Source organism: Molothrus aeneus, chromosome 2 (assembly GCF_037042795.1).
Source record: "Molothrus aeneus isolate 106 chromosome 2, BPBGC_Maene_1.0, whole genome shotgun sequence".
NCBI lineage: Eukaryota > Metazoa > Chordata > Aves > Passeriformes > Icteridae > Molothrus > Molothrus aeneus.
In genome coordinates this window covers 18,808,000-18,826,951 of record NC_089647.1, presented here as the reverse complement: position 1 = coordinate 18,826,951, position 18,952 = coordinate 18,808,000, and the positions used below count along the sequence as shown (strand labels likewise).

Below are 18,952 nucleotides of genomic sequence, written 5' to 3'. Positions count from 1 at the left end.
GTTGTGTCAGGCTTGCACAAGCATATAGAATCCTTGCCCAGAAAAGCTTGCAAACCAACTGTTTGTTAACACAGTATTTCAACCCTTTTACCTCTCTTCATAGGCCAGGCTTGACTGGTATGTTCAAGTATCAGCAGAGTTAATACTAAATTATGCTCAACCCACATTCACAGCTGGGATACAAGACACACATTTCATTCCCAGTTGAAGTTACCTGAGGTGTGTCCTAAACTTTTAATTCCTTACTGGTCAAATATTCCACTTACAAGCTCTTTAGACTGAGAGCTCATGGTAAGGGAGAGAAGAGAGTTCCTTACCTCTTGTGCAGTAAGTGCATGCTCCCCTGCTAGAAGCAGCATACTCAGGCCTCCCATTTGTGTAGGATCTGTTAGAAGAATAAAACAAAGTCTTAAGTTGATTCATTTGCTTTTTGAAAAACCTACCACTTGCACCACCAAAGACCCAGAAGACTATTTGTCACAGACACTCTCAGCAAGCTGCCATAAAAGGCAGTTCAAGAGAATCACAAATAACCATTTCTGTACCCTCTGGGAAAGCTTTCAAAGCTGTTTGAAGGATTTAATTGGATTTGTGTGCTTAACACCCCATTGCATGGATTTACAATTCTACTGCCAAAGGTTTTATGTACTACAGAGATGAATATCTTTAAAACAGCAACTGTAATGATCTCACACATAAATATACACAAAGATGCTCTAATAATGCTCAGGTTTGTAAGTTGGTGGATGCTCCTACCAAGGAAGCGGTTCCTTCCTTGGCAACTGAACAAATAAAAGGATGGAACAAAACAACACAATCAAGCTCTGAAGCAAAATTTCTATTTTCATTTGTCTATAATTTAGAGCTGTATTTAGTGGTGAAAAGTGCCAGCCTGACAGCTCTGAAGCATGAAGCCAGAACAGCACAAGCACTGGCCAGGCAAGCTGCCTGCCTACTTGTTGCCCTGCCAATACAATACATAATTGAGGAATGTAAAATGGAGATATAAATGTTCTTTCTCCAAGTATTTGGTACTGACAGCTTTTTCCCTCTAGCCTTCCTGCACCTCAGGAGCTCAGAAAATGACAAGAAGTGAAAGCAATAAACTCTGACAGTGCATTACTCATGGAGTAGCTTTTCCACTCAGAACAGTGGTTGCTCTTCATCACTATGAAGACTAATTGTCTGATTTTGGGAGAATGCCTTGGGAGCAATGCAGGCGCCTGATTTAACACTGTCATGTAGAGACAGGGAGACACAGCGGCCAAATGTCTCATGCAACAGCCACAATGTGAGTGGATTTTTTTAATCTTTTCAGCTGACATGGGCCAAACCTGTACCTGTAAACCTCCAAATAGTTTAGGGCTACAGATGATCACAGTCCAATTCATGGGAATACTCATCAATGCTGTTTAATTCAATATCACAGATGCTGCCCAATGTTTTCCTGCACACAACATCTCTCACTAACATTCCCAAGGTAAGTTTTTCCAATAGTCTTTTAGAAGGGTATTAAATAGAAACAGAGGAAAACAATGTAAATTAACCAGGGTCATTCACTACCTCATGGATAGAAGAGTGGCATATTATTAAACAGTATTAAACAGGCATCCTAAATAGCACCTAGCTTCAAACCCAATATTCAACTGGAATTAACTTTTTCTTTCACCACAATAAACACATAGAACACATGTGTTTTAGAGGTTTTAGGTTTTTTGAAGAAGTTTGCCTTTTTAAATTAAAAAGGAAAAAAACCCCACACTTCTATGAAAAGACAAGGCACTATCAGAAGTGTAGGATCTAGTAAGAGGAAGAGACACAGAAAATGAGAAAATGTGAAGGGCCAGTAAGTTCTAAACACAATTCATAAGTGAAGTGATCCTATCAGCTACAACACTTTTTGCCATCCAAGCAGCTGATCAGAAACCATTCAGTCCTTCAAACCAGAAGACATCAGAGCAATTAGGAAGTGAAAAGTTAACACATATCTTGAAAGATAATGCCTAAGCAGGCAGTTGACTTGGAGGAGGGAGAGACTGGAAGAGATCTCCAGGTCCTCCATAAACATACTGAGCCCCATATTAAACAGTAAGGCCTTGGCTGGCTGTTTTCTATTTCTTTACTCCCTTTGGAAGATGTTTGCAGGATAAAAATCTTCTAAGCATTAAGGGCTTTCTTCCAGGTTTTAGCTTAAATATCCTCAAGGCCAGGTAGAACATGTTTTGCTGGTACTCGCATCTCTAAGATTAGTAACCGTTTCCCTAAATGGTATCTCTCTTTTCTGCATTTACAGGACTTTTCCTACTCTTCTTCCACTTGTTTTCTTGGTCTAAACAATTCAAGATCTCCCAATGTCATAAAGCACATCCATCGCCCATAATTTCAGCAATTCCTACAGCTCTCCTCTGCAGTTATCCCAGGTGCAGCTTGTCTTTCTTGTATATGGATGACCAGCAGTGCAACCACATCACATGAGGGGGGTCCTGAAAACACTGCCTGACAAACTGCAGTATAGCACTTTCTCATGCCTGCATCACCCTGATGACTCCCAGCTGCTCTTTTGTGTTTTATTATCCTTACGTGTTGGTCCTTTTCCCCCTCCCCAGCTTTGGCCATCTCAAGAACAGCCAGTTTACAACTGGAAAATTATTGCATTTCTTCTAAATATCTTCTTGGTAGTTTTGGCTTTCTGCCTTTCAATTAAGTAGCTTATCATAAAAGAATAAAGATGGAAGTGTGGTTTAGTGTTTTTCTCCCTAAGTAAGCAAATACTTAAACTGTTTATTTAAATATAAAAATTAGGGGAAGGAAAAAATGACAGATGAATTAGAAACAAAAGTTTAATGTGATGCTTAAACAACTTGAACACTTAAGCTGCAGCTGTAGCAGAGGGTTGGTGCTTAGATGTCTGTTCATGATAAAAACAAAAATCTTTCGACTAAGTTTTTCAATTACAAAATAACTTCACCTAAGGGAAGACAAAATGTACATATCCAAACACTGCCTTTTGCTTATAGTGCCTTCTCAGCACAATAATATTCTCTTCTGGCACTAGGAGCTTACTGGTATGTAGAAGAATTTTAAGGGGTATTTTACAGAATTTATTCTTAAATCAACAGTACTGGGAAAATAGCACACACATTTGACTTGCAGAATGGCAGGCGATTCATGACTTTCTCAACAGCTTTTAATATTGATGAAACTTAAAACCATCTCTCTGTTTGGGAATGACATACTTTGTTAGTACTGGGCTGGTTACAGACTCAGCAGGCTGGCTTGTTCATCATTTCTCTGTCAGAGGAAACAACAAACTGCGGAAGTACTAAGCAGGAAGAAGGCCAGCAGAAACTAGCTTCAACCAACTTTCACCTGGGTGCATAATTGAGCTTCTTTCTGAAAAACAAACTGTGTTTCTATAGGGATATAGCCTACTCTAAAAGTGTCTTTCTTCCAGCCTTTGCCTCACTAAAAAGTATTTTGGCATGGATGGTTGTCTTCTGAAGCAAAAATATGCAAGTACTGCAAATATCACACATTTGTATGGCAAAGCTTTTGCAAACAGCACTGCTCTTTGCCCCATATCCTACACAGGTGAGCCATATCATGAGAAAAACATGCTCAATTACAGCTTCCCAGCTGGATGATCAAGGACACCACTAGTGGGTCTGCAGGTCAGAAGCCCAATGTCGATGCCATACCTCAGCTTCTTGATAAAATGTAGGTCAGCATAACAAACTTAAATGTGGCATATATTGGTTATTCTTGTAAAGCCAAAAAAAAAGGACAGAAGCAGCTTGTATGGGAGTTACAAAAACAAAGTAAGATCTTACTGTCTACATATTATATTTTCCAAAGTAAAATATAGTACACAAAAAGCAATCAAGACATGATTAGCAATGACCAACAAACGAAACAGATTTCCTGGCATGATTCTAGACTTGTATAAACCCTGTCTTGAGGAAGTTACCTGCCTTGAAGATACAAGTGAATCAGTGGCATTTCAAAGGTAAAAGTGTTTTTGAGGTGGTTCAGCTACATTTAAGTTCATCAGATAGTATACAGCACGGATTTTAAAGAGATTGTACTGGGGAGAAGAGTGAGAGTTGAATTGAACTATCATCTGAAGTCAAGCAGAGAAGAGCCCAATAAACATATATGGCATGAACTGGTACATAGTTGACAAAGCAGTAATCCATTTGGCATGGCACACTTGTCATGATGTGGATGCTGCTAACATCTCTGTCAGAAGCTGTCTTTATTTTATAAGGTATTCTTATACCCAAGATATTGCCAACCTTCACTGGCATGAGGATTGGAGCAAGATCCTATGAATTACTATGCTCATTGACTCAGCCTGCAGGGAAAAAAAACCAAACAAACTATCGCAGGTAGCACTAAAGGACTTTTTCAGATATAAATGGCTCTATAAATAGAACAATGGATTAGTTTCTAATTAATTCTTAATTTCTCTGTCCCCTACTCTGACAGGTATTGATTCAAGACCTCTGTGTGCAAAAACCTGGGATATAAAAACATTAGGATAGCCCAGCAGGACCACTGGGGGATGGATGAGAGGTAGATTAAGGCTTGTTACTTGTTCTTTGTGTTAAGTCAATAAATATTTAAGGAGCATAGAAATGACTCCTCTAAAAGCAAAAGCAGAATGGTCTGAAGGGGCTTGTGATTTTTCGAACTGCTCTCCCGTATATCAGAACTATGCAGCATGAAACACTTATTTTGATCACATTTCACAGTTCCTTAAGAGCCAGAAGAATTTCATTACAGGCATTTTCATAGCACTATACTAAGATATACATGCCTCTTTATTCCTTTTCATTCTTTTAAACTTGCTCCATAAAGCCATTTTCTACTCTCCAGCTCACAATCTCTCTAAGCAGAGAAGTCCTATCTGCTACACACCTGTCATAAACCAGGTAGGATATGACACAGTTTCTAATTTTATAACTACTGATGCATCTGAAACTTTAAACAAGCAAAAAAATAAACCAACCAACCAAACAAACAAAAAAGACCCCAAAACACAAAAAACCCCAAGGGAAACAAAAGGAAAAAACAATGGCAGGGATTTTTTTTTTTTAACATTGACTGCTAGGTTCTTAAGCTTCCAGTATTTAACATTAATGTCCCTGTATTTCAAGGTCATGATTACAACAGTTCTGCTATTTATGGATATCACTGAGAGATTATCTGCTTTTCATCAGCTCAGGCACTCCACCTATACTTCTTCACATATTTTTTTTTTTTTTTTTTTTTTCAAACGTTTAGAAGTTTAGAATTTGCTCCTCTGAGATATAATGGGCAAAAGAGCACATTTAAGTGAAATTAAATTATGCTTCTCTTGATGAAAATACAAAAGTGTTAGTCCCACTAAAACATTAATCTACAAGATTATCATATATAACTTGAGACACCCATAATTTTTTTTTTGCAAAGAGTAAATTACTTAAAAGAGTACAGCATTCTATGACAGAGAAACAGAATGCACACAATCAGCACTTTCCTTTTTAACCAGAGTAACCAGAGAATGGAAGTCTCTGACAGCAGATAAACTGGAATAAAAAAATCAATCAAATCTGGGCCCTACAGGTGTAAGAGTTAGGATGCTTCACATCTTGAAAATAAATCATGCACTACAGAAAATTTTAGAAAACTGATACACAGAGATTTAACTACAGTTTTGGCAACCTAATCTGGGACACTACAGGACCATGTGTAGTAAAGAAATCAGGTATCCCAATTCAGTTTCAATACCACATCCCCAGAGCTGCAGCTGATTACTATGGATGGGAATCTCACCTGCCATCCCAAAGTTAAGTTGTGGCATTTCTTCACTTTTGGTTACTTTCCTTGGGCTAGGTAAGTCTTTTGCAGAGTCTGATGCAATGGCCCATAGCTTTTTCCTGTTTGTAACACTGGATGCCTGGGTTTTCACAGGTTTGTTGGTTGTGGGGCACCACTTGTACCCTGGGTTTGCTTTCATAAATGCATCCTTGTACTAGAAAAGAAAAGAGAAATTACCAGTCATTACATTATACTCTACACAGGGCAACCAGAGCACAATGCATGTAAGAGGATTTAATACAGTAACTAATCCTTAAATATCTTGATTTTTTAACAGTTTAATCACATGCTTAGAGTCCAACCACCAACACAATTTGCTAAGAAGAAGTATTAAGATAAGGAGAGTTGTATCTAAAAAGTGGGTTTTCTCTTTCCTCTTCTGAGGGTTTATTACTCAGAGCAGGCTGAAGTTCTGATCCTGCCAACTGCTCCCCAGTGCTTGTATGCTCATGCTCTGAGAAACAGGTACTTGAATTCTTTGCAGGTTTTCTTTCTACTTTGAATTAAATAAAAACCCACATTTAGCAATAAATGCAGCATGATGCCTTAACTTGCACTAATTCTTCTTGAATAGTTCTGTATTTTAGAATATGAGTATATGCTTTCCCAAACCAGGCACCAAAAACATATTGCAACCAGTATAATGTCATATTCAGTATCTTGTGATAACACCATCCCAGTGTTCCTTCCAAAATGTACCGCGCTGTATCGGCTGCATAAAACAAACTGTGACCATCTAAAACACTCTTTGGCCTTGAGCACCCAGCACACATCTCAGTTGTTTGCTGTGTTTTTAGTAGGAGGCAGCGAAACAAAGGAAGCCAAACTACACATGGGCAGTGGGAGAAAGGGTTTGGATCCCACAGTTTGGGAGGTGGGGGAAAGGACCAGGATCTATTTTATTCACAAAACACCAAACATTAAACCAAGATTTTTGAATGTTAACAGTAAAAAAAAGACCGCATTTCAGTATTTTACATGTGCTGCTATGCAAGGTTGAGAACTGGCAAATCAGAGGAACATGCCACACATTCCAGCTGCAGATGTTTGCCTAACAACTGATAGGGGTGTACAGCACTTGCTGCTGTGGGAGCCTACCCAGCCAGTACCAGTGCTCAGCACAGGGAGAAGGAACCCAACACCCCTTCATGACTGGGTAGCTCCCAGGGGCAGCACAAGACCACAAAAGAGCGGCTTTGTGCTTGGAAGCACATGGCAGGGCAGATGCAGGAAGTTTGTTCTGTGATTACACACTCCCACCCACACAGCTGCCATCAGTCCCGGTCATGGCATAGAGAAGCACCTATGTTTCATGCACATGCATGCACAGAAACATAGAGAGGAAAAAAAGTCCCTTGGGCATCAGATACAGAAATAGCACTGAAAGCCTTGTCCTCTGCTAGAGCCACTACAGTGTTTTCCGAGCTGAACAGTCTGCCTTGTGGCAGGGTCACCACTGCACGTTTACTGCTTTTTTCATTTCTATCTTCACCTTTGAGCTGGCACTTGCTACCTCCAGACTGTAGCAGAGATAAAAACGTTTTAGTTTACAAGAAACATGGCACTGTGTGAACCCTGCTGTGGGAAGTCCTGTATTATAGGAATGGCTATAAATAATAAAAATCTGCACAGATCACTGACCCACATACATGCTGTATTTTCTGAATAGGGTGTATGTATTAAATCTGCAAAGTAAGGACTGCGACACTGCTCACCTCACTCCTTTTCCCTTTCCCTCGGTTTGCTTTGGGAGCTCAGTACACCACAAAAATAGCCTGGTGGAGAGAAGGGATAGGAAGGGGAGGGTAAGGGAAGAGGAGGAAAGGAAATACACGACAAAGCAGCTTTGCCTTCCATTGTTAAAGCCACAGCCCACTCACAAATCATGTTACCAGCCTGCAGAGTGAAAAGCATAGAGTTGCTAGCAATGAGCTACATAAGCTCTTCCTATCAGCAATGCTGCTTTGAGTAATTGAATTATTCTATTGAGTAATTTGACAAGCCAACAGGCTGCCCATCAAATGAGAACTAGGACGCATGCCATTTGTGAGATGAGGCTGCAATAAGCTTTTAATCAGTTTTCAACAAGAGTAATTCAAGTGAGCTGGTCTATTAATGTCTTTTTTTTTCTCTGCAAAGCCAAGAAGTGAACATTAACTGCAGTTTCTGAAGGCAAAGGAGCAAACCGAGGGAGGACAACTCATTGGAACTGTTCAGTTTCAACACATAAAATAAAAAAAAGAGAATATTTAAAAAGTTAAACAATGGCCAAGAAGTACTTTACATAAATGCATACAGGGGCCTGATCTAAATCTTAAAAACCCTCTTGGTATTGACTTTTGTGACTACTAGACCAAGGCCCAAAACAAACAGATAGATTTTGCTTACCAGGTCATGAGAAGATAAATTAAATGAGCTACAAAGTAACAAGAAAAAGTCAAAGGCAATAGTGTAATCTACTGCTTTCCTCCCTTTCACCAACTGTGCAACTTAACACAGCAGTCTAAGCAGATGTCTAAAATTGATTAAAAAAGCCCCAAAACCCAAGCAAACCAAACCAACCAAAGAAAACTACAAAAAAACCCAACCCAAACATAAGTACCTAACCTGGAATGAAAGACACCACCTTGCTATCCACAGCAAATGGCAGGGACCGCCCAGCAGTCATGTTCTGAAGTTTCAGGTAAGAAATAGAACAAGAAGTGTTTGTGGGATTGGTCTGATGCCTTATTTCTGTTTTGTGAAAGCCTGGAGAATGTTATGTTATGCAGCAGGACTGGTGCCCCTTCAGAACTGAGGTTAAAACTCCCCAAGATGCTTTCATCACCAAATAAAAAAAGATTTGCTTCCTCTATTTGTGGTAGGAACAGGAGCTCACAAGTGGATTTCAGCTACACCTCAGGCTAGCTGTTAGCACGTGTTTAATTTTAAATGCATGCTATTAAATGTCACATGAATCCCAGAGACCTAACATTAAAAAAAATTCCCTAGAAAATACAGCAGTTCATTTTTCACTCCTGAAGGATGCAGGGTTTGCATTACACATGTTATAGTCCATACATCAGCCACTGGCCTTGCCGAACTCCAGCCAGCAAGCCAGGACAATTGTCCCCTCCTACCCTGAGGAGCTGCCAAAGCAGTGGCACCACAAGGCCAGCAAGCTCCCAGTGTGGCTGACTGGACCTGAGACACCACTGGCCAAGGACCAGCAGGGAGAAGTGTTCAGCTCAGCCACTGAATGGCAGCAGGATCACACAATCAGCAAGGTTGGAAAAGACCTCTGAGATCACTGAGTTCAGCCTACAGACCAACACGCTGTGCCAGCTACACCACAGCACTCAGAGCCATGTCCAGCCTTTCCTTAAACACTTTCAGGGTTGGTGACTCCACCACCCTCTGGGTCAGTCCACTCCAATGTCCAATCACATTTATCAGGCTGCTCCCTACGGGAAACAACCCTGACTACCTGGATCTTGCTGGTGCAAAGACATATTTAAAAACGAAGTGTCTTCTAGCAAGGGAATAGGGCTTGAACAGTTACAATCTCATCAGATACTTCCTAAGGCAGCTGAACACTCCCAGGAAGTCCTGTAAGAGTTAACAGAAGAACACTACCCTTATTACCGAGTGAATAAAAATGCTGGTGCATATTTATGAGTGGCCAGATTAATTTCTCTCAGTGAAGGAAAATGCTAAAACATACAGCAATACTTCTGGTTCCCCTTTTGAGTATGTATCAACTACTGGGCTTATATCCTAGACAGTGAAACTTTCAAATTTAAGCTTATCTAGGAAGCCTGCAGGATAGAAATAGAAAGCCTACTAATAAAGTAACACTAGCAAAAGCAGACATCAAGCTCTGCGGGTGCAGCACCAGGTCTCCAGGGCAGTTGTTGCTAAAAGAGACCAGAAACCACAAGATGGAAAATAGAGGGAATACGGGGCCAGTTTTTCCTGATAATGAAGGTAACCCAAGGTACCTTACCTACTAGGAAACTTCTCATAATTCCAGCCAGCAAAAAGTTTGGGTGCCTCACTATCTCCCAAAATGATGCATCTTGCATACAGCTACACATATATAAGTAAATATACAAGTGCCTTTACATGCATACTGCTGAGGTAATATCACTGCTAGTCTTAAGCAGGCAAGAAACTGAAAGCTTCCTGCATGGCACATGATCTAACCTAAATGATTTTGGGAGCTATAGCAGCAAGTAGTAAAAAAACATTCTAGAGACTGTAGAAGAGCAGGGACTGTAGCCACTGCAGGAAGGACCACTTCTGTAAGGCCCACATGTATCTCTGCAGGAGTGGGCCTTACAGAAGTGGTTTGGATGCTCAGGGTATACAAGAAACATTGTAGGGTTAGCAGACATGACAGAGGGTTCCCTGGAAGATGTGCATCCAGCCAGGACAGTGGCTACAGGCTGTGCAGTGAAAGTCAAAGGACACTGAAAAGCTACATTTAAGCAACAGAAGATTACTCACTGTATCTTAAATCTCAGTGAGCTTATACAGGTACTCAAACAGAAGACCACTGGTACAATGGTATTTTTATTTTCTTTCAAAGACACTCACCTTGATTTTTAAATAAATTCTCTTTAGGAAAAAGCAAAGTACCAACAGGTGGTTCTCACTACAGTTGACATTAACCTCTTTTTGACAGTCTCAGCAGTAAGCCTACCTATAGGTGAACTTGTTCAACCTGCTCTATGTGAACCTGCTTGAGCAGTGGGTTGGACAAGATGATCTCCAGAAGCCCCCCTTCCAACCCCAACCATTCTGTGGTTCTGTGAAAAGCAAGTGTTACAATAAAAGTACCAATCCTGGCACACAGAATAGGCTTGTTGGTGAAGAAGGCCCAAATGGATTCAACAGCACATTATAGCTGCTCATTATTGCTGTAACATACACTGTTTAAAGAATAAAAATTATATGCTATCTCTCTTCTAGTTCGTAGTCTTAGTACTCTGTTCGTAGTCTTAGTACTAATGATGTAAACTACTTAGATTTATTGTTCTGCTTTGATGTTGAATATTCAATTTGTTCTTCATGCCAAAAAAAAATCACTACAAGAACAATGATTTCTATAACAAAATGATTAATGGTTTCAGATCTGTCACTTCATACAGAAGTTCTGCAATTATTTTCCTTCTTAATGAACAAGTTTCCTTCAGCAAGACAAAAGGCTAAGAAAAACAGTCGCATTGGGTTTGTTTCTTCCAAAAATTATTTCTTTATTCTCATCTTTCCTTTCTCTGCATTTGTACTGAATCTTCTAATTGCCCTTTCTCCAGACATTTAGAGAAATATCGCTAATTCGTAAGCAGGGAATGCAGAATGAAACTGGAATAGTTGGACAAAGCTGAGAGTCAAGTGTTTCTATACTGTGCCCCAGATGAGAAACTACAGAGGTCCTACAGACCCTGCTTAAAAAGGACCTGCCATGCTAAACACTTTGTTTTTCTTGTGGACATTTCCACGTTTACTGAATGAGTTACTGAACAATCAGACCTAACAGCCTGTTAACAGTAGCAGACACTTCAGATCCCAGGGCAGGCATGGGTAATATCAATAATTTCACAGCCATCTATACTTCCCACAGTGTGTTAGCAAAAAGATACTCAAAAAAAGGAGAGAGATTTTTTTCCTTCTCACTGCTGTTCCTTTATTTTTATTAAGATTGAATTCAAAGGTTACCCACAATCTGCATCATACAGGTAGTCACAGGGATCTGTTTTGGGGTCAGGTTATCAGCCTAATTAATTGGCTGTGTTTTTCCCACTCTACTATCAATAACCACAGCCTTCTTGGCAACAGCTTATCAAGAAAGCTATTTCTTAAAAAGGCTCATTTGAATTTTAAGTTGACATAGAAATACTTTGTGAAATACAGGGATAAATCTCCTTTCCTTGCTCCTGGTTAACGTACTCTGATTAGGCACTGCTCTCTGACTTGGTATTGGGCTCACTAAATCTTGCTTAATCAGAAATTGGTTAATGGAGAATGTACTTAAAGAAACACTAGTAATTTTTTAATTCATTAGCATCAAAGGTAAAAAGGGACTACATTTCTTGACTGTGCCATTGGTTTGGTCCACCAGTAGCTGGCATCACCGACTGAGAATGCACAGGTAAGTATCACTAGTCAGCTGACATGGAACTGTATGTTAGTGTTTACAATGGTCACTATCCTTGTGTTAATGCTTGTACTGCAGAAATTATCAGGCCATACAATCACAAAGTCCATATAATTGTAACAATGACTACTGGAACCAGGTTAGTTTGTGTAAACAGAGCAATTGCTTTCCCTTCTGGTCCAAAGGATCAAGTGAATTAAAGCAAGAAAAGGAGCTGCTCTGGGCACCATAATCCTATGGTGAAGCTGAGGAACAGAGAGAAGAGAAAAATCCCACAGAAAACATTCAATACACAGAGAAAAAGAAGACAATACGTAATGAACTCCCTTTACATCGACCATTCAGACAGAACATACCTCCTTGGCCATGTCAGTGTATTTCTGTTTTTCTTTTGGATCTAGAACAGACCACCAATCTGCCAAGATCTTGGTTGCGCCACGATTATCGAGGCGAGGATGTTCTTTCCGCACAAGAGAGCGGTGGCGTTTGCAGAACAAGAGAAACGCATTCATTGGTCGGCGAGCTCGTTGCTCTGAGGACTCGTCATCTTCAGTCTCATCAGCATCCTGCTCTAAACCATCAGGGCCAAGGAGCGGCACCTGGCAGAACCGAAAGGGAAGGGGTGTAAGCTCAGTTATCCGCGTTTTGCACAAAGACTGAGACTGTGTGCGCTGCATGGGAGTGAGGGAGAGGCACACGGATGCACACAGCTGTCTCCAAAGGCCATCCGTTGCATCCAGATAGTGAGTGCAGAGTTCCACATCAAACCTCCTCACCTGATGGTCCCAGGTTCATTCATGCTCTTTGCAAGACTTAACGCCAACTTCCAAGTGGAAAAATTTCTAAGCTGAGGACCATTCTCTACTAACAGTGCTAAAGGGGTTGGAGGGACAAGATCCTTCCTACTCTCCTTCTGACAACCTAGAAATCATCTAAGTGGGATGAGGCAACCAGAGCTACCTTGGACCTTGATTATTCATGTTCACAACTACAGAGCACACAAGGAGAAACAAGTTAACAGTTTGTTAGTTTGTCCATTGTTTTTCCCCATCTCCTGCTGCTTACTGCTCAACCTGCGAGCAGCACAGCAGTGCAGCCACCACAAAGCTGTCCAGCAGAGGCAGAAGGCACATCTCAAGAGAGCGCTGCCAAAACGTGCTTTCTCCACTTACAGGCCAGCTTAGTATTCCTACAAGGGAGGAGCCATAGAACTTACTGCATGAGACAAAAAACCACCTCCTACCTAACGGCGACGCTGCTGTTTTATACCATGTGTGAAAGGACCTGTAAGATCAACAGAAAGCACCATCAGAGAATCAGGCTCTTGTTTACCCTTGTCAAGGTCACCCTCTCAGTGTATGGCTCAAGGCAGTCTCCTCAACACTGATCTTTCCATTCCTGCCTTAGGAAGGCACCAAGGAGATACAGATATGAATGCCATCCACATGATGGAATCATCACGTCTGCATAAACAGTTCCCACTTCTTGTTACAGAGAATGACTCTAACTGGAAAAGTGTGAGGTGCCAAATGGCATTAAAAAAGGGTAAGGTCAGTGTCATTGAACAATACCAAAATACCAAGTGTCAAACCAGAGACAGATTACTTCCACTGTGCACTCAGTACTCTGGAGGATAAATTGAATTTCACATGCAAAGATAGTAAAAATTGTTGACAGCTTTCTCCTTCTTTTTCCCTTTTTAATCTTTGCAGTTTTAATCTTAAACAAAGAAGAATGAAAACTTTTAGTTTGGTATGCTCTTTAGAGCCACCAGATACCAGGCACAAGCCAAAGTCATGTCTAAAATAAGCAATTAAAAAAAAAAAAAAGAACATCAAAAACCCACTTTGAGCAATCAAGATTAGGATGTGCAACACATTATTAAAACAAAGCCAATAAAACTATTCCAATCTACAAAAATTTGTCCACTATTTTAAAGGCATGATTAACAACTCACTTTCTCACCTTTACAACCTTACGGGCACCGCATTGCATCACTTTTTATTGGCTGTTTCTTCACAGAAGAGAACAAGACAACACAAAATATAGAACACAGCTAGGGAGAATCTGATCCACCATTAACCATCTTGGGTGACAGCATCCAATTAAATCTACCTTATCAATATCTTCCTCTTCTTCTTCCTCTTCTTCCTCTTCAGAGAAGTCAAGGAGTTTCTTGGCCAGCAGGGGATGCCACTGAAGACACTTCCTTTTTGGTCGCTTCCCAGTTCCTTCACCTTCTGTTGAGTGATCCTTATTCCTACTACTGCCTTTCATTACTGTGACCTGTCATGCAAAAATATTGATAAATTCACAACAAACCCTCAGGCATAAATGACCATCAAACCAGTGGCAAATATATGAGGCACCCATGCAAGACTCTCAGAATTTTCTGGCAAGATATTAGATAGAGATTTATTCCAATTATTGATATAAGCATGGATGTACTTTATGCATTCTTAACACTTCCACGTAGTGCCTAGAGTAACTACCAATACACAATTTAAGAGCATGAAGTAAGGATGTCAGCTAAGCCAGCTCTCAAATGTGCCCCTGTCTGAAGGATGGCAGAGAAGTCCTTCACTAGCCAAATGAGTGACTCCACAGCTCTCTCACACATATATCCATTGCAGCTTTTCATATTTTGCCACTACAAATGTCAACGTCAGGACATCCCTCTTTCTCACAGTGGAACATATCACCAACCACTCACATGTTAATGCACTTATATACACCAGTATTGATACAGAGCCCCACGATACTATGAGCTAAGGATTTGTCCAGTGCCATTAAAAAGTGCAATAGGGAAATCTGAGTCCCTAAGATAAGTGAATTTTAATAAACAGATTTGAAGCAAACAACCAGAGATAGTTATGCTGACATTTTCAAAGTACTGCACAGGAAACAAAAACCATGTGCTGAGCCAAGTGCATGCAGAAGACAAATCATATTTAGTTGTGGGTGTGTCCATATCTAAAAAATACCTCAGAACTACCTCTTAATAAAAATTCATGCTTAACGCATGCAAAGTATCAGTTTAAGGGTTGACTTAAGAGATGTGCTACCCAACTAAAGGACAAATTAATATATATAAACAAATAAAACCAGCACATTACATCAAAGTAATGAAGCACACAGCAAGTGCTGCTAGCACAGAGCCTGGTCCCTTGTAGCCTTCTGTTAGCATAGTGCAGTATCAGTGGCAATCCTGACAGGAGCATGGCTAGCTTTCCAAGAAAATAACACAAACATCAAAACATACTTAAGAGTGGTTAGCCAGATACATCTTATCCAACAAAGCCAATAAATTTGATGTAGTCTTACATGAGTTTCTCACCAGCAGGATAAAGCACCAGCATAAGCCCTGGTCCCATAGGCAAAGCCAGAAGAGGCTGTGTTGCTGACCCTCAGGAAAAGGGCACAGAAAGAATCAAACCTTCTAATTGCAAGGCCACAGTGCATTTTAGGATGCTGCTTTCTGTAAGATGCCTGGTGCAACACTAATGTTTCAGCCTGCAGGGCCACACAAGAAAGCTGCCACACTGGCACTTAGACCAGCTGCCCGAGCCACTGTACCACCTCTGGGGCAAATGCCCCCCAAGAACCATCTTGCACCGCTCCAGCCACATTCCTACATTTAGTGAGCACTAGTTCTGGTTTTGGATGATCTCTTCCAGGTGTTTCTTGTTGGTTAACTTCACCGGCATTTTGGCAATGTGTCCTTGCTAGCACCAGAAACGTCCATAAGCGGCTGCTTCCCCTGCAGACTTCAGGAGTGCAGAAAGCTAAAGGACCTTCAGACACTACTTACTGTGTCTGAAGTAAGCAGATGTGCTTACTGGAGGAACAACTGAAGCCTGAAGGGAGGAGGTTCACAAATTTTAACCTACATTTTAAAATAGCATTTTCCTGGACGTATATTGAAGTTTGTTAGATCTTCCCCACTTGTCAGCACTATCTGCCCCCCTACTCATTAGGGAAACGCTGTAACTTTGTAGTAACTTTGTCCCATTAAGTGACATACTTTGGTATCCACATCTGCCTAGAAAAACATTTAAACTTTGATTTCGTCTCACGCACTCTTCTGTTCATCTTCTGTAACCAGCTTCTGCAGGTTACAGGGCGTTTTATACAGCACATAACCATGCACCATTTTACCTAAATTTTCATCCATGACTTGCAAAAAACAGATCCAAATACATGAACCATTTTGTCTTAAAAAACCCCATTAAAGTGTGGAAAATGAAGCCACAATCCAGTATCAGGAAATGTGTGTTTGAAATTGTTTTTATCCCACTGTGACCTCTGCAATGTACCACACTGCACTGTGCTCTCCATCTGTCTCTCTTCCTAAAGTGCTGAACCACCATTTGCTTTTGTTTGGGGTATTTTCACACACAAATCATGAGTTAATGTTCAAGCAGGAACTTCAGCTCCTGTGGGCAGCAGAGATTCGTTCAGAGATTGTTAAGTGATACAGATCTGCCTATTACTGCAGTCAATAAAGCATGTGGCCTATTTCTGAGCAGGATAAATACACTACAGTACTACAGGGAGAGCTACTCCAGCCCTCACCACTCATGTACATGAGCTAATCCTAAGTATGATGAGTACTACTAGTAGCCTTCTACCTTGTTAGTGTGAAACTAAATTAACATTTGAGAAGTGCTCCATGATCCTTCTTTACAAAGCTCATCTGAAGTCTCAGGGCTATTTCAACAACAGTACCACCTTTAGAGCTGGCACCTCTCTGCCTGCTGCCCTTAAAAGGATGAGTAGGGGAAGACTTCACAGGACTTAGGTGTATTTTACATGTGCTCTCCATCACCCCGAGACCCTGCCTATGCTCTGTGCTGCGTTTGGCGAGGCAGCACAGAGCCAGGCACCGGTCACCTTGCAAATTCCTACCTTACACCTCTTCACCACAGCTGAGCTCACAAATAATTTTTGTTTTCCTTGCATGAAGGCTAGGTATTAAACTCTCATCACTAAAATTAATTGATCAAAGCTCATTAGTGCTAAAATAAAAATGTATACTCAGCTTCAGGAATTCAAGGGATGTTCATTAGGTTGTTTTAATAAATTGTGAATCATTTTACAAGACAAGAGTCATTTAAATCCTAGCTGTCATGCAAGCACTATTTACCACAGAAAAATAGTCACTCTTTCTGCTTAGGAAAGAATCTCTGCAATGATCAACAACAAAACCTCTCCTGATTTTGACACCACTGATGGAAGGACTGAGACAACAGATAGACTTCAAACTTTATGTTTACATCATGGCCTGGAAGTCCCTCACTTCTTAAGTATGTCAAGCTATATACTCTACCCTCTATGCCTGCTCTTCTTTCCTCTAAGTAGGAAGTAATTCATAACAAACACATAGAATAATTTCCTTCCCTTTAAGGTGGGTCATATTCTATTTTTACATACTTTTGCATTTCCAAATCCTCTTTCCCCATATCTATTTATTCAGGTCCCCGTAAGTTCTGACCTACATTCCAGGGAGAGAGAGATTTCAGAGACTTCTCAGAGACTTTTTTTGGTGCACTTTTTGCTGATGCCCCTCAGTCAAATATAGGATTGGCATAATGAAAAATGTTCTAATTCTTTATTACATCACATGTGACTTTTCCTGTTAAAAATGGATGCCAACATAGTGTATAAACTTGTTTTCTCTGGATTGCTTCACCTTTTACTTTACTATGCCTGCACTTCATGGGCATTTGTCTCCTAACTGTTGATATATTAACATACTCACATAATTAGAGAGAAATTCATAAAAGAATCCAGGCAAATGCAAATTACAGCTAACATGGACATTTTCCTTTTGGCAAGATGTAGCAGAATGCGTGTATGATTATGATTAAACGACAGTGAAAGTTTTACTGGATTTATTTACTTCGTGAATGGCAAAACATCAATGGAATCCAGTTACCTGACTCTTAAGATTCTATTTATTTATCTGATTTTTTTTTTCCCCTTGACACATCATCAATAGCATGTTAGCTGCTTGTTTTACATGATAGACTGGAAGCTGGCAAACAGAAGCAAGCAAAAATACCACCTGTTTCTCTTTCAGGGATCCTCAAGTGCTGGCAAGCATCTCTACCAGCATGTTTTTTAAAAAAAAAAAGCTAGACTTGGGCCCTACAAGAACTAAAGCACACATTTAAGCTTGGCAATTGAGAAGGTCCATAGAAAGTCACACAATAAGCCATGTGCAGTCACAGAATAAGCCAAATCTTTGAGAGATTTGGGCTTAAAAGTAGAGAAAATACACAACACCTGATGTGAAAAGTTTGCAATAATTGGAATTTATGAACAAGAACACAAAAAAAAAGAGTAATTTCTTCTACAGATATCAGTAAAAATATAATGTATCTTTTAAGGCAGATGTAATGGCTTTTATAAGTTTGCAAGGGTAAAAATTATTAAAACCAGGCAACAAGATTTTACAAGTTACTTCTCAGCTTAAGGATGACAAAAATGAAGTGACAGCCACTAGGGAGAAAGTAGGAATATTTCAACAAGACAAGACAAAGGTATGGACAGCTTTCCTTAAAATAAGCCACATATGCTTTATAATGTCACCAGAGGATACCTGTCAAGGCTGACATTCATGATCCATTGACAGCAAGATACCTTCAGGGTGACATTCTACATTTACTTTTAGTGCATATACAGATCAAACATTACAGAAATATTACATCAGTACAAAAAAGTTAAGAATTTTCTTTTGTGTGTGCGCGTGTGTGCTGGCTGTCCTTCTGGTCCTAGAAACACTAATCAAAGAATCACACTCTTCTTGGATGTCTTATAAATATGTATAGCTAATACAGCTTCAGAGGAAAAAAATATTCTTTAAGAAAAGAGTTGGATGGAGGGAAGGCAGAGAAGAAAACATTTAGCTTTTACTGCCTCTGTTTCTATTACAAAAACATAACTGTT

The 18,952-nt window shown here is 40.2% G+C and overlaps 1 protein-coding gene across 1 annotated transcript in view; it reads right to left on the bottom strand.

The window, feature by feature from the left end:
• Positions 1 to 18,952, bottom strand: part of BBX (BBX high mobility group box domain containing) — a 137,094-nt gene that overhangs the window by 49,863 nt on the left and 68,279 nt on the right. The window contains exons 3-6 of the mRNA XM_066572023.1: positions 14,117 to 14,287; positions 12,358 to 12,600; positions 5,818 to 6,016; positions 318 to 385 (exon numbers count right to left, since the gene is read on the bottom strand). Of these exons, the coding sequence (XP_066428120.1) occupies positions 318 to 385; positions 5,818 to 6,016; positions 12,358 to 12,600; positions 14,117 to 14,278 (672 nt within the window). The 5' untranslated portion in view covers positions 14,279 to 14,287. The remainder of the gene's footprint in view (positions 1 to 317; positions 386 to 5,817; positions 6,017 to 12,357; positions 12,601 to 14,116; positions 14,288 to 18,952) is intronic.